This window comes from Scyliorhinus canicula, chromosome 10 (assembly GCF_902713615.1).
Source record: "Scyliorhinus canicula chromosome 10, sScyCan1.1, whole genome shotgun sequence".
In the NCBI taxonomy this organism is placed as follows: domain Eukaryota; kingdom Metazoa; phylum Chordata; class Chondrichthyes; order Carcharhiniformes; family Scyliorhinidae; genus Scyliorhinus; species Scyliorhinus canicula.
In genome coordinates this window covers 35,044,750-35,061,218 of record NC_052155.1, presented here as the reverse complement: position 1 = coordinate 35,061,218, position 16,469 = coordinate 35,044,750, and the positions used below count along the sequence as shown (strand labels likewise).

The 16,469-nt window shown below is 43.6% G+C and overlaps 1 protein-coding gene across 1 annotated transcript in view; it reads left to right on the top strand.

The window, feature by feature from the left end:
• The window catches only part of LOC119972300 (collagen alpha-1(IX) chain), a 156,836-nt gene that overhangs the window by 97,811 nt on the left and 42,556 nt on the right, over positions 1-16,469 (top strand). The window contains exons 18-24 of the mRNA XM_038808789.1: positions 491-544; positions 2,610-2,663; positions 5,862-5,915; positions 6,955-7,008; positions 9,358-9,411; positions 15,033-15,086; positions 15,970-16,023. Coding sequence (XP_038664717.1) covers positions 491-544; positions 2,610-2,663; positions 5,862-5,915; positions 6,955-7,008; positions 9,358-9,411; positions 15,033-15,086; positions 15,970-16,023 — 378 coding nt within the window. The remainder of the gene's footprint in view (positions 1-490; positions 545-2,609; positions 2,664-5,861; positions 5,916-6,954; positions 7,009-9,357; positions 9,412-15,032; positions 15,087-15,969; positions 16,024-16,469) is intronic.

The following is a 16,469-nucleotide window of genomic DNA, read 5'->3' as shown; positions in this document are numbered from 1 at the left end:
TTCCTTCCTGAGGACTGAAACATTTCGCCAGTTTATGGATCCAGTGTCAACATTAAATACCACAATGTTGTATCTGTCCAGTGTGTGTAATTCCCCTGGCTGGGGAACGAAGAACACAGAGGCAGAGTCTCAGGGCAGGATTCTCCGTCGTCCAGAGAATCCTGCCCGAGGTCAATGGATTTTTCCATTGTCGGCGCCTCACCAGTGGCTTTCTTGCAGCGGGTGGGGCGGGAGAATCCAGCTCTCAGTGCAAGGGCTCAATCATTTCGGACTGAGATGAGAAGAAATTTCAGCATTGTATATATTTAGGGCTGAGAAGAGAGGTTTTTGGCGTCATGGAATCGAGGGATATAGGAGCGGCAGGAAAGTGGAGTTAAGGCAGAGGATCAGTCATAAATGTATTGAGGATGAAACAGGCTTGGAAGATCATATGGCCTAATCCTGCTCCTGTTCTTCCTTTCTTAATTCATGTTGTTGCTTCTAAATACAGGGGAATCGTGGTTTCTCTGGGCCACAAGGCATTAGAGGAGCTCCTGGATCTGAGGTACGTCTGTGGTATCATCTGATTGAAGAATTTTCTCGAATACATATCAAGGTTTTGTTTAAATTACTCTTTCTGAGTGAATTTAAATTCCCATTCCTCCTAATATACACCAAAGCCTAAAGACGAGGTTATAGTATAAATGTTTAACGTGCTCGTGTCAAGCTCCTCGCTCTGCCATTTTAACTGGTGTTAAGTGGTTTATTTTAAATGGGTCAACACTCTGCTCAGTAGTGGGGAGTGGAATTTTATACAGACCCGTGAAACATTTGTATAGTGACACCACAACAGCCTCATACATGTTGGCTGTTGATTTCAAATCATACTACCACTGGGCCGGTGCCTCAGTTTAACTTTCATAATTTAAGTTAACCTAGGGCAGCACGGTGGCCTAGTGGTTAGCACAACCGCCTCACGGCGCTGAGATCCCAGGTTCGATCCCGGCTCTGGGTCACTGTCCGTGTGGAGTTTGCATATTCTCCCCGTGTCTGCATGGGTTTCGCCCCCACAACCCAAAAATGTGCAGAGTAGGTGGATTGGCCACGCTAAATTGCCCCTTAATTGGAAAAAATAATTGGGTAATCTAAATATAAAAAAATAAAAAAAATAATTTAAGTTAACCTTCTCTTCCATCTATGTTTGAACCAATGCAAAGACTGCCTTCTAAAACCCAATGTTAACCATAACACGTTCTGCCTGCACACTATGTGTGCCTTGCTTGTTACAGTATATGGAGACCTTGCCTCAACATTTTTCTACATTATCAGCAATAAAATGCAGTTCTAGAAAAGCAGTGCTGGTACTGCTGGGCAGGGAAAATTTTGGGAGTGAGGGGTGTGGCTGTATGTAAACTGACGGGAGTCCCATAACTTGTCCAATCAAGATATGAAATCACATAGGGAGAAACACTTTCTTACAGTTTTACATGCTGGGAATGTATGTCTCGAATTTCAGCGTAATCTTGATTTGGCCCTGTCAATTATTCATCCAATGATGGAATGTTCTAACACACGCTGTTTGGGCCGAATTTAACTCTGATTTTGGGAGGTGTGCTTGTGTGTTCCTGGCTCTGTAATTCAGTCAAGGATAAGGAAGGATGAGGACAGACTTCCTGCTCGGAGGCCAATTGATTCCACAAGTAGCCAATTAATGGCCCCTTCAGGGCCTCATCCTGTCACTGCTGATCTTCTACTCGCACCAGTAAAAACTGGCAGCCTCCTTGTGGGCTCTGACAGGACAGGGGGAGGCATGTCCTTTCTGATCAGGCACCCTTGGCCCACAGAGGGCTTCCCACCACTACCTCCCCACAGCAAGGCTACCCTCTTGAACATCCCCAATTCCATCAATAAGTAGAGTGCTCTTCCCAAGGGCCAGTGCAGACTTGATGGGCCGAATGGCCTCATTCTGCACTGTAAATTCTATGATCCTATGAAGAACAATCCCTGCCTCCTTGCTGAGGCCTGCCTGACTGGCCCTGGCAAGGCCCAGACTCTTAGCTGCATTCTGAGACCTCCTCGGTTGTTGCTGGTGCAGGCCAGCTGCAGACCCAGCAGTGGCCACCACTTTTGGTGATGGTATTCTGTTCATATCTACCCGATTTCTGTTCTGTTTTGACTTAACCACCGATTCCCACCTGGCAGAGGAACAGCTGGGTGCATCGTCAGTTGGCTCCTTTTGGATCTGCTGGAGAGTTCAGGGGCAACATTGTCAATCCAGCAGGGTGTGCCATCCTATAGCCCCTGCAGATCCCATGGCTGTTGAGAATAGAGGGACGTTCTTGTCCTTTGACTGCTAACCTTCAGCCTTTGTATCTCAATAGTGGAGCGGCAGGAAGCTACTCCAATTTAATATCAACTATTCCATCTGGGTACATCACTATTACAGAGATGGGTTGACACAAGTGTTTAAAATGATTCTGTTCTCAGAATGTGGAATGCGATCAGTTGCTTTTGAGGAATGAGTGGAAGTCTTGCACTCACCAGACTTTCCTCAATGGATTTATAATTGCAGAATTTAGGGCCTTTTGTTTTTCAACTCTTGATGGATTTTATTTCACTCTAAAATCTAGGGTTCTCGAGGACCTAGAGGCTTTCCTGGTGCATCTGGTGAAAAGGGGAACAAAGTGAGTGTCATTCTTTTAAAATAATTTTCTTCTTGCTGTTTACCACCTCTCCTGTCCTTCCATTATCTCTGTGCTGCCCTAAACACTTTATGACTTCATACTCCTTCTTGCTCCTGCTCTCTGTTTCAGTAGCTGAGGATGGCCCCTGGATGAGCTTTTTCAGAATTTCCAATATTGCATTCTTCTGGCTGCAATGCATTGCTTACTTTTATTCCTACTTCTTGTTCACAACTGTTGAAATTCAAATTGCCTCTCCATCATTTCATGGATTGACCTCGCCTCCTTGCCTCTCTGCCTCAGAAACTCTAAATGAATTCAGAACAGCATTACTACTCTTGTAGAAGGTTCCATAGTCAATCATCCCTGTGACCAGGGCAGCAAATCAACAGGTCTCGCAAAAGCCAGTACTAACTAGCACCAGGGTTCCCAAACTGTGGTCTGTGAACCCCCAAGGGTCTGTGAAGGGACTCCGGGAGTCCACAAAGCTGCCGGCTGTCTTATGCCCGATAAATGTCCATTTGAACACTCAGCATTTAAAAAGAATGACAGAAATCACAAAAGCCAATCAGAGCAAGGCCTCTTGATGCACTGGTTGCTGATGGGTTCAATCTACAGCATCCAGTGCTTCGAGAGGCCTTGCTCCCATTGGCCCATTTGATTTATTGCATCTCGCAGTTGCTGGGCAGAATAACCTGTGGCCAACAGCGAGGCTGAGGTGAAATAGCAGGAGACAGGAGATTAATCAGCCAGAAGATGGGCAGCAGCGAATAGAGACTGTGCATGGCCTACAGGCAGTGACGGCGGGGCCTTGGGAAAGTAGCCGATGGGGTTCAGGCCTCGGGAATGGCGCAGTGTGGTTTGGGCTTCAGGAAAGGTGGGGTGCTCTGGTCTCAGTACGTGGGGGATGTTCTGGCCTCAGGAAGGAGAGGGGGAAATCCGACCTTGAGAAAAGAGTTGTGGGGGGGGGGGGGGGGGGATTTTGACCTCTGGAAATGAGTGGGGCTGTGGCCTCGGGGAAAGGGGCAGACTGAGGAGGGGTTTTGGCTTCAGGAAAGCAGTGAGTGAGGATGTTCGGACCTCGGAAAAAACTAAGTGAGTGTGTTTGTGTGTGTGTGAGGAAGTGTATGTTTGTGTGAGGTTGTGTGTGTGAGGATGTACATAGAACATACAGTGCAGAAGGAGGCCAATGGCCCATCGAGTCTGCACCGACCCACTTAAGCCCTCACTTCCACCCTATCCCCGTAACCCAATAACCCCTCCTGACCTTTTTGGTCACTAAGGGCAATTTATCATGGCTAATCCACCTAACCTACACATCTTTGGACTGTGGGAGGAAACCGGTGCAGCCGAAGGAAACCCACGCAGACATGGGGAGAACGTGCAGACTCCGCACAGACAGTGACCCAGCGGGGAATCGAACCTGGGACCGTGGCGCTCTGATGCCACAGTGCTATCCACTTGTGCTACCATGTGAGTGTGTATGTCAGAATGTGAGTATGTTTGTGTGTGTGTGTGTGAGTATGTTTGTGCGTGGGGGGAAAAAAGTCCAACATTTCTAATATCGTAGCACATCCTTTGTGGAACAGAGCTTCTCTCTAATCTTTGAGAGAACTGTATCTGAAATATTTTCCCTGGTGGTTGTCATATCAATGATTTCAAGCTGTGTATTTTGACAGCATTCTTAGTGCACTGACTGATTCAAATTATTACATCAGCCAGCAGGCATTGTGTTTTCACTGAATAAGCCTAGGATTATTATGTTCTTCTATGATGGAAATGTCACCTAACTATCTGGAAGACGTGTTGCAGATTATATTTGCAAGGAAGTCGGTATGTGTCATAGATTTCAACTTGGGTCATAAGCTAGCAAAGCAGAAGTTGCCAGTTGTATACTCTCTCTACCTACTCTTGGCTGTGCACAAATGATGAGGTCCAAACACCTCCGAATATTGGAGATGGGTCCTCGTAGGCTGGTGAGGATTGTGGTGTGGGTATGAGAGAATGGTACAAAGATTGGGGAGAGCATGATCTCAGGGAGGGATTGTGGAATCAGTGGAGAATAGAGGTGTAATGGGCAGGTAACTGCCTCAGGCGAGAGGCTGGTTCTGAGGGTACTGAAGTTGGAAACCAGAGTCTCTGGGAGTAGGATTGAGGATCAGAGCTTGGGGGCCATAGCTTGAGAAAGAAAGATTGGCAAGGGGAGAGGAGGCAGGGAGTGAACTGCAGCAGGTCAAACCAATGTTACGAGGGAACCTAAATAGATTTTCGTCCCTTCAGTTGCATATGCAAGTGAGTTTCTCCCCACTTTAGGTAAAGAATGCATCTTCTTGCCCTCATCCTACACAGGGAATGATGTACTTCCTGCTCATCTTTCTGAAGACTTCAGAAATCATATAGTGCTGAATTACAAGAACTCCACATGATTTAATTTCCTGGCCCCCTGGAAGTCAAACCTGTAAAGCGGTCATAAGATCAAAAATATATCTTAATGTTGAATTATCCGGATCTGCTAATTACTAATTACTTTTACTCTAATTAAAAGGTGTTTGATCTCAACAGTTTTGCTCATTGCTATTGTTTCATTGTGATGTCCCACGGTTTGCTCAGGAACCTTTCAGCAACAGTTGAGCTTTGGCTGGGTGTAAATTTGTAGCTCGAATTTAAATACCCTAGGACAGCATGTGGTGCAGTGGTTAACACTGGGACTGCGGTGCTGAGGACCCCGGTTCGAATCCTGGCCCTGGGTCACTGACCGTGTGGAGTTTGCACATTCTCCCCATGACTGCATGGGTTTCACCCCCACAACCCAAAGATGTGCAGGCTAGGCGGATTGGCCACGCTAAATTGCCTCTTAATTGGAAAAATATATATAATTAGGCACTCTAAATTTATTTTAAAAAAACAAAAAAATGAATTATATACCCTGCTATCAGCTGCAATCAAGATAAAAAATTACTGCATTAAAACAATCATTATTCATTCAGTAATTTTAGCTTTTAATACAGCCTTTTAAGGTTCTCTCATAAAGCATAATTGTCCTTCAAATGGCAAATCACAACTTGGAAAATGCACATAAACCCATTATAAAGCATACCATAACAGTAGAAATTCCAAGTTAGTTTACCGCGTTCAAGCAGGAAATGTACTGTACAAATGTACTTCTCAAACATTGAAGTGATTTTTATTCTTTTCATTCAGGGAGCTCCAGGATTTAATGGCTTGCCTGGGCCTCCAGGATCAACTGGGCCCACTGTAAGTATTCAACAATGTTTTGCTAGTTTTGGTTAAAGGTATAGTGATCCATATTTCAATTTAATTTTCCGTAGCCAATTCGGGGTCTAGAACCATGAAAAACCATGGATCAAGAAAACGCCACCCACACCCTTGAGGCTGCTTCTTTCAACCTAGGTTTTACAACCTTAATATATTGTATATTCCCAGTAACCCAGCACCAATATTAACTGAATCAGCAGATGAGACAGTAGATAGCTTGCATCCACTGAGTAGGCTGTGTGTATGAAATAGATGGAGTTGGGTCGCATATCAGCCATAATGTGGTTGAATGGTGGCAGAATGGATTCAAGGGGCCAAATGGCCTGCTCCTGTTCCTATGTATAGGCCAGGTGAAGGGCCACTTTGCTTTATCTCGCTGGTTTCATACAATAAATTTAGATGGATATCTGGTTCTTTGGTGCATTTGGTTACATTCCCACAACTGTAATGTCCCCGTGAGCAGGCCGATTCTAGCTTGGCATGTGGGACAATTAAAGAGACTTCAGTTTCTTGACCATCCAAAGTCCAGCTCTTCCAGCAATAATGCAACTGGGGATCAGCCCAGATTACGTGCTCAAGTCTCAATATGGGAGAATAAACCGCAGAACATTCAGATCCATTGGTAAGAGCTTTGCTGACGCAAGTCAAGTTGACATTCAGGAACAGTGGTCAGTGACTTAGCAGTTTGACTGATTGATCTCGGAGCACATATTTGTGGGTGGGTTGGACTATCTGTGGCCATGGAACCAACCAATTCTCATGCAGGGAATTTTCACTCTCCCTCCACTCACTGCCCAAGGCAGAGACTCAGATACTCTTCAAAGAAATAGATCATGATGTGATTGTAAATAGTGAAGATGAAAAAGTAGCAAAATACATGGAAATCACTTTTGTTTTTCACACGATATTAAAGCATTTTTGCCAAGTTTACAATGCAATACAGTTATCAAGCCACCTACTAATAAATAACAACTATAAGCATTTTTAAGAAATCAACAATCTTTGTTCTTTAATTTAGGGGCCAGAAGGTCCAAGAGGTACAAATGGTGAGCCAGGCATTACAGGTGCAAAAGTAAGTTTCTAGTCATTTCTCCTTTTTCTGGTATTTGAATTAATGCTTGCACACACATGTGCAATGTTCTCTGTAGTAATATATGAATAATTCATCAGTTAGGGTAGATTTTCATTAGAATAGTGAAAACCTGGGAGTGACTACAAGACAGCAATCAAACTGACCTTTAAAATCAGAATAAAGATTTGTTAAATAAAACGTTCCCACTCTCCTGGTGAACATTGATATGTATCTGGATACAATTCCAGTTCTGCCAGTTCTTCTCTGAAATATAGCATGTACAAATGGGACGATCTGTACCTGAACCAGAATGGGACCAACATTCCTTGTGGATGGCTTTGTTAGTGCTGTTAAACTATTTAAGCAGGGGAGGGGACACAACATAATATTGTAAAGGAACCAAGACAGAGGGGGTTCAGTAATGTTGACTTCCAAGAGAGTTACACGAGGCTGGATGGCCTCTGCGATAATGCTGGGAGTATTATAGATAAGACTGATGAGTAATAGGATCTTCAGGCAAGTCAGGGGAGTAAAAGAAGAGGTGGTGTTGCATTATTAATTAAGGAGTCAGTTACTGCGGTAAGGAGGTACGATATCTTGGAAAGATCTTCAAAAGAGGCTTTGTGGGTACAGCTTAGGAATAAAAAGCAACAGTCACATTGCTGGGAGTGTATTCTTGCCCCCCAACAGTTAACAGGCAGATATGTAGACAATTCACTGATGTATGTAAAAAGAATAATTATAATTATCATTACATTAGGGGAATTCAACTTTCCCAACATTGATTGGGATAGTCATAGTGTAAAGGATTTAGACGGGGTGGATTTCTTGAAATGTATTCAGGCGGTGTTTTTATGTCAACATGTAGAAGGTCCAACAAGGGATGGTGCAGGGCTGGATCTAATTCTGGAGAACAAAGCTGGAGAAGTTTTCGAGATGGCAGTGAGGGAGCATTTTAGTGATAGCGACCACAACACAGTACGACTTAAATTTGTCCTGGAAAACAAAAAGGATGATCTGGGAAAAACAGTATTGGATTGGGGGAAAGGAGATTTTGGGCGAGATTCTCCCGTACCCGGCAGGATCTGGCCAAAGTTGACATGGGACAGCTTCTTGTGGGAAAATGTCCAGCAGAGTAGTGGGGGGCATTCAAAAAGGAAATGGGAAGAATGCAGGCCCAACATTTTCCCTTTAGGGTGAAATGTAAAAGCAACAAGCCCAGAGAACCCTTGATGTTGAGGAATATCCAAGACTGGATCAGAAAGAAATGAGAGGCTTTTAACAGGTGTAAAGGTACAAATACAGTTTAGTGGAGTATAGAAAGTGCAGGTGGGAACTGAAAACAATTAAGACAGCAAAGAGGGGGCATGAAAAACCACTGCTGGGTAGGATTTGGGGGAATCCTGAGATATTCCATAAGCATATTAAGTGGAAGAGGATAATCAGGGAAAGACATTAGGTACCAAGGGGGCAATCTGTGGAGCCGGAGGACATTGGTCGGGTATTAAATTAGTGCTTCACATCTGTCTTCACTCAGGAGAAGGAGGATGTAGGTACAGAGTTCAGAGAGAAGGAATGTGAGGCTTTGAACAGGTTAACATCGGGAGTGAGGAGGTATTGGAGGTTTTGGCAGGCTAGAAAGTGGAAAATCCCCAGGTCTGGATGAGTTGTATCCCAGATTGCTGTGGGAGGCAAGGGAGAAAGTTACAGGAGCACTGGCCCAAATGTTTAATTACTTCCTGGTCACATTGGGAAGGTGCAGAAGACTGGAGGACAGCTAACGTGGTTCCATTTTCAGGAAGTGTGGAAGAGATAAAGCAGGGAATTACAGACCAGTGAGTCTCACATCAATGGTAGGGAAACTACAGGAGAAAACTCTGAAGTAGGAAATCTATCTCCACTTGGAGATTCAAGGTTTGATCAAAGATAGTCTGCATGGCTTTGTCAGAGGGAGGTCATGCCTAATGAATTTGATTTAATCTTTCGAGGAGGTGATTGGATGTTTCGATGCGAGTAGTGCTGTTGATATGGTTTATATATGGATTTCAGCAAAGCCTTTGACAAGGCCCAAGATGGGAAATCTCACAACCTTTTAAAAAGTATGTGTATGAGCACTTGAAGTGTTATCACATTCAAAGCTATGGGCCAAGTGCTGAAAAGTGGGATTAGTGTAGATTTAATGTGGTTCAGTTGATGAAGACGCAATGGACCAAAAGAGCCTCTTCTCTATTGTGTGACTCTATGACTATGTGGTTACCCCCATGCACCTTCAGTGGTGGACATAATAAAAACATTCAGTGCAAAGTTTGTGTTACTTTAATCCTTTTACAGTTATTCTTTGTTTTCTAGGGTCCAGAGGGGCCTCGAGGTACATATGGTGCTCCCGGACCTAAAGGTGAACATGTAAGTCTTTAACATTATTGGTCCATTTTTGTAATTACCAGAATCATTATTTTCTAAAATAAGGTTGAACTTTTTAAATTCTCCCTTCCCAATCTTCTCCTGAAGGTGCCCCAACCCCTTGCTGGAATAAAGTTCCACACACAGTGGTTGGGCAAGAGCTTATGGACCTATTATTCACACCTCAGCAATGATACTGAGTGTCAATGGGTTATCTGACTGTGGAAGTTTGCAGACTGACCCAATTCTTTCCTTACTGTCCACACGACCAGTAATAGGAGATAGTGAGGAAAAGCAGGAACTAAGGATATAATTTCTTTCCCAGATCCAGGGGCACCGTTATTAATTATGGAAATTCCTGGTAGGCATTAATTATTTTCAAACATACCAGGATGGCTCAAAACTAGGACATTTCTGGCCTACCTGACACTGAGTTGTCACTCCTTGCCTACCGAACACTAAGATGAGTGGTAAAGCAAAATGTGCAGAGGATATTGGAAGTCTGCAGAGGGATTTGGATAGGTTAAGTGAATGGACTAGGGTCTGGCAGATGGAATACAATGTTCACAAATGTGAGGTTATCTATTTTGGTAGGAATAACAGCAAAAGGGATTATTATTTAAATGATAAAATATTAAAACTTGCTGCTGTGCAGAGAGACCTGGGTGTGCTTGTGAATGAGTTGCAAAAAGTTGGTTTACAGGTGCAACAGGTGATTAAGAAGGCAAATGGAATTTTGTCCTTCATTGCTTGAGGGATGGAGTTTAAGACTAGGGAGGTTATGCTGCAATTGTATAAGGTGTTAGTGAGGCCATACCTGGAGTATTGTGTTCAGTTTTGGTATCCCTACCTGAGAAAGGATGTACTGGCGCTGGAGGGTGTGCAGAGAAGATTCACTGGGTTAATCCCAGAGCTGAAGGAGTTGGATTACGAGGAGAGGTTGAGTAGACTGGGACTGTACTCGTTGGAATTTAAAAGGATGAGGGGGATCTTATAGAAACATATAAAATTATGAAGGGAATAGATAGAATAGATGTGGGCAGGTTGTTTCCACTGGCGGATGAAAGCAGAACTAGGGGCATAGCCTCAAAATCAGGGGAAGTAGATTTAGGACTGAGTTTAGGAGTAACTTCTTCACCCAAAGGGTTGTGAATCTATGGAATTCCTTGCCCAGTGAAGCAGTTGAGGCTCCATCATTAAACGTTTTTAAGATAAAGATAGTTGTTTTGAAGAATAAAGGGATTAAGGGTTATGGTGTTTGGGCCGGAAAGTGGAGCAGAGTCCACAAAAGATCAGCCATGATCTTATTCACCTGAAGAAGGAGCCGTGCTCCGAAAGCTCGTGTTTGAAACAAACCTGTTGGACTTTAACCTGGTGTTGTAAGACTTCTTACTATGATCTTATTGAATGGCGGAGCAGACTCGAGGGTCCAGATGGCCTACTCCTGCTCCTAGTTCTATTGAACACTTGAGATAGAGTCACTCCTGGCCTAGCTAACACTGAGTTAGAGTCACAAGGAGCTGGACTTTTCTCTAGTTTGGATGAATGGGCCGAGCAGGGTGGAAGATGGAGTTCCACCCACTGCATTGACCCTTGTTGGCTCAGGGCTCAGACGTTATGTTTGGAGCGAATTTCCCAACAACATACAATCTGCCATTCCTGCCACAGAAAATAAGGTAACGAGTAGCACCTCAAGGAGCACTAGCCGTATTAAAGGTAGCAGAAGTACCTTGAAGAATTCTTTAACATGACAAACATGGGCTCTGAATGAGCAACAGTCTCTGGAAGAAAAGGTGTGGCGGCTGAATAGATGGATCAGTGGATGTCTCCTCCTGATGGAACGGTGGACATATCTCCTGCCTCGGAACAGGCTTGATGGCTTGGTTGCAGGGTGTTGCCCTCCTGGATGAGGGTCGCAACTTGTGCATCATGCAAACTATTTACACAAGTATTCTTGGATCAAATTTACTTTATTTGGATCAAATATGTCACACAAACCCTTATGCGGTTAATTATTGTCACACAGACTGTTGCTTAACCTTTAATAAAAACCCATTTCACAGGCTTTGACTCAATATGTGTCACACAGACTTTAACTCAATAAGTTTCACTGTTACGGAACTCAGAATCAAATTCAAATGCCACCCCAATCAGAACAGCCAGTTAGGCTTTCTGGAAGGATGCTTTACTGCTCAATGAGCACATTACTCTGGTACTCCTTCTGCGATGGTTATTCCCTGGGTTCTCACTGATAAAGCTTTGAATCCTTGCTGCTTTCTATGATATCTTCCTGCTTCTCGAAGGTTCGATGATGTCAGTTTGATTACCCTCTGGCTGTTTAGCAGCTGAGTTTCACTGATCCAGTGAACAGGTGGGTGGCATGGGAGCACAGTGGTTAGCACTGTTGCTTCACAGCGGCATGGTCCCCGGTTAAATTTCCAGCTTGGGTCACTGTCTGTGCGGAGTCTGCACGTTCTCCCTGTATCGGTGTGGGTTTCCTCTGGGTGCTCCGGTTTCCTCCCACAAGTCTCGAAAGGTAATTTGGACATTCTGAATTCTCCCTCCGTGCACCCAAACAGGTGCTGGAATGTGGCAGCTAGGGGTTTTTCACAGTAACTTAATTGCAATGTTAATGTAAGCCTACTTGTGACAATAAAGATTATTTTTATAAAACAGGATCCAATTGTTCCATTATGACAGAGAACAGCTTCCAGATTAATAGTTTCTGTGACTACAATGGTTATGTGGCCCCTTTTTCAATGTCCCCAGTGGCCTGGTTTCAATCACCTGCCTGCTTTCTTTATCACATAGCTGTTATCTTTTACCTCCTCACATAACTGCCAACAATCTCCTTTTCAGGCGAGTGGGTCTTTATCATCGTGTAGAAGAAGCTGCATTTTCCATAAATTCTCCAGACCTCTGTGATTTCTTTAGCATCTTGTTACTTGGCCAAATTTCCCATCAGGCCTCTTGTAATTTGGCCATTTTCCCCAGATAGCATTGGACCAGGTCTCCAAGGGACACCGCTCTTCTGATGCTCTGACCAATCTTTGCAATGTTGAGACATTCTGCCAGCACCTGGGGTTCAAAAGGCAGCTCACCACCACTTTCTCAAGGGCAATTCGGGATGGGCAATAAATGCTCGCCCATCCCACATCCCATAAATGTTTGTTTTTTTTAAATATTGTGGACTGACAGAATGTCTCAAAATTGCAATGATTGGCTGGAGCACCATGAGAGGAGTGACCCCTTGGTAAATGTGTGAATTTCATTGTCGGTGTGAAGCCAGGTAAGTAGGCAGCATATCGTGTGATTAGGTGATACTTCGGTTGTTTGTATTCAGCAAAGTACAGTCTATGCTCAACTAGTGATTGCAAAATCCAAAATAAAGTGACCCCTGTTAGGTGTGATTCTGTGACTGGGCAGTATTTGCTGAACAATCCTGAGCACGCTAATAGCTACACTAACAACCAATTTAAGATCATTAGTTGAGCTCATAACATGGCTCATTTGCAATTGCTAGAAATGACATACATTCATACACAGGGACCCATATTCAGCAAACAAAAGTGTTATGGTCAAGCCTTGCACCCTTTTTTGATTACCCAATAGCTTTTTGTCCCCATTTCTTTCTCCATTACAATATCTCAACCAATCCGAGATGACTTGCCAACCAATCAGCACCTGTTTTCCTGCAGTGTAAATTGCTGTGGTCAGTTGACATTTGGAATCTTTATGTTTGTCCTGGCAAGTGCAAGGTGAAAAGCTTTGGCAATATGTTTCTTCACCAACGTTCAAGGTCTGTACAACGAAGTGACAGTTAAACCTAAGTACACAATAACCTTTACCTGTGCTGTGTGCAGTATATTAGTTAAAAAGGCAGCTTATTTTTGACCGGAGTTTAGGAATCAGTGCAGTTGTTGCCAGCTGTCCCTCGATTCAAGGATGATGTCTACTCAGTGTCATGAATTCCTGCCATGGGCCGTTATGTGTATGAATTGGCTGACTCTCAACCTGCAGACTTTTGGGCAAATAAATCAGGATGGCCCAGGAGGTCGTGGGATCTGGAATGCCAGGATTTGCTTCCTTTTCTTTCATTCTCTGTCGCCACTCTGGCCGTAAACTCAGATTTTGTGATCCAAAGCATGCTCATGCTTGATGGACAGGTTTTCATAGTTTTGATCTATTGCTTGCAAAGGCCTCTCAGTAATGTCAATGCTGCTGTGCTACAAGGAGAGCTTCAGCATGTGTTTGGAGCATTTTCTTTGTCTTCCCCTTGACCATTGGCCATTTGAGAGTTGATGAACAGAATCTGTCAGGGGATGCAGCTTTTGGCCCTATGCCACAGTGTCCAATCCACCTTAGTTGATTTTGCCGGATGTTTGTCTGAATGCTTGTGGAGCTGGATTCAAGAAGGGCACTAGCATTTGTTGGATGATTCCCCAATGAATCCAGAGGATGGAGAGGAGGCATTGCTGCTGGAATTTCTCTGGCACTCTTATCTGTCACTGAAACACTGTCCTGGACGCATGGTAGCGCAGTACTGTAACCACAACTGTCCTCCACACGAGGGCTTTTATTGACTGACGGACATCTTTGTTGCCAAACACTCACAGAATCATCATAGAATCTCTTCAGTGCAGAAGGAGGCCATTTGGCCCATTGAGTCTGCACTGACACTCTGAATGAACACCCTACCCCACTCCCCCACCCTATCCCTGTAACACTGTGACTGTCTGTGCGGAGTTTGCACATTCTCCCAGTGTCTGCGTGGGTTTCCTCTTGGAACTCCGGTTTCCTCCCACAGTCCAAAGATGTTCAGGGTAGGTGGATTGGCCTTGCTAAATTGCCCCTTGGTGTCCAAAGGTGTATAGGTTAGGTTGTGGAGTTGCGGGGATAAGGTGGGTGAGTGGGCCTAGGAGGGATGTGCTTCCGGAGGGTCTGTGCAGACTCGACGGGTCAAATGGCCTCCTTCTGCACTGATGATGAAGACAATGGCTACTTCCTGAAGCAGTAGGAAGGATTTTGTATAATTTGTTACGAAATAAAGTGGCCTGCATTGTAATGGTACACTGGTGTGCATGGAAGCCTGTTGACCAATAAAATGAGAGGGGAACATCAGCACAATAAAGGACTAGAAATAGCAAATCATCAGTCCCAACTAGAGAACATTCCTTGTGATACAAGGGAATATCCAGATGGGAGCATAAAATTTTAAAATAGGATCCTATATACATATATATATATTATATTAATTGAAAATAAAACAGTGTCAGGTTCCCAAATAGCTGGATGAATTTGCCCACTGAGTAGCTGACAAGTAAGGTTCTATGCATGATCCCAATTTCTGCTCAGTTAGCTGACCTCATTGAAGTCCATCCTTGGACTGTTGCAATGGACCTTATGCAGTCCAAAAGCATGGAAATCCGTTCCGATTTTTCCACCAGATCTCCATTCTCTAGCTTTTGGTATAAAATGTGCAGCCATATACATGTATGGTCAGTGCTTGCCTCGTGATGCTCCCACAGGTCATCTGTAGACGTTCCCCCTGCGAATGACCCACTGGCTTGAGAAGGGACACTACTGAAGAAATAATTTTCATCATTTAAATTTATATATTTCAGGGTATACCTGGACATTCTGGACGAAATGGGAATCCTGGAGCAGAAGGCCAAAAGGTAACAATAAGAATCTTGTTGATGTTGCCTTGTTTGCAAATTGGCAATGGGCGAGCTTTTTTGTCATCAACAAAGCAAGTGTGCTCACCCCGACCTCAAAGAAAGCGTCATCGAATGATCTAGTGATCTGTTTTCTTTCTCTCACCTTGCAGCAGATTGCAGAGTTGAGCACTAATTATGTCGTCAAACTATTAAAGCACCCAATCACAAGAAGGAATTTTCACAGACAAGTAAAAAAGAAATTAAAACACTAATAATCAAATCACTAAAAAATATAGTTACCGAGATCAAAATAAAAATTGGCACATACACATGGGGGTGAATATAGAAGCTGAAATGTCATGGAAAAACATCAGAAAAGGTTTTAATTGCTGAAAAAATGTAATTTTAAAAATCTTGTATTTAATCATGACAGAGAAATCTTACAATATTCCACATACCTTAGAATGACATGGGCAGAAGTTATTACTCAATTCATGGTTAAAAAACTTGGTTACACCTCATTGAACAAGGCTTAATGTTATATGAGGATTCTGACAGCGATATAAAATTGGAAAGGGGGACGTTCCTACCAAATCGATTGCTTTCCATTGGTGGGTTCAAATATAGTTTCAACTTAGGATATGGAAACAGGGAATGCAACCAGGAAAGGCATGGATCTCCGCAGTTGGGGAAAATACCAGAAACTGCCCACCATGAAGATGGGAAAATGGTGGAGGCATCGGGGTTGAGACGCTGCCTGAATTATGCAGCCTGTCTGCACCCCCACCTCTCCAGCCCGAGGTCGATAATATTAAACTTCATGAGAAAATGATCAAACTTGCGAGAGAAATGACCATTAACTGTCCCTACAAATACTTCTGCACTTACATTTTCAATGCAGGGTGACGCTGGAATACCAGGTCGAATGGGAGAAACTGGGGCTTCGGGTTTACCTGTAAGTTTTTGTACTTTAACTAAAACAATTGCCTGCATGAATGGTTTACTTCCTTGGCTTATGTTAGTTTCTCGCTGTCAAACTGGCTGAGCCCTCTCATCTCTGAATTATAAAGTCATGGATTACACTGCAGAGGCTGAGAATGCAATCCAGACGGACACTGCAGTGCTGTTCCGAAGCTATCTTTCTTCATATGATTTATTGAGCCAAGGTCCCATTTTCCCATTTCTGTAATTCAGGTGGATATTAAACATCTTGGAGCCTATTTTGAAAGGTAGCAGACAGTTTTCCTAGCACTTTTAGCCAATGTTCTTGCCTCAGTCAATACCGCAAAAATGTTCCCCAGCCAATCATTCTATTGCTGTTTGTGTTTTTTGCAGTGTATAAATTAGCTTCTGTCTTTCCCCTTAAAATTAGTGACAACATTTCGAAAGTATTTGGTGTTC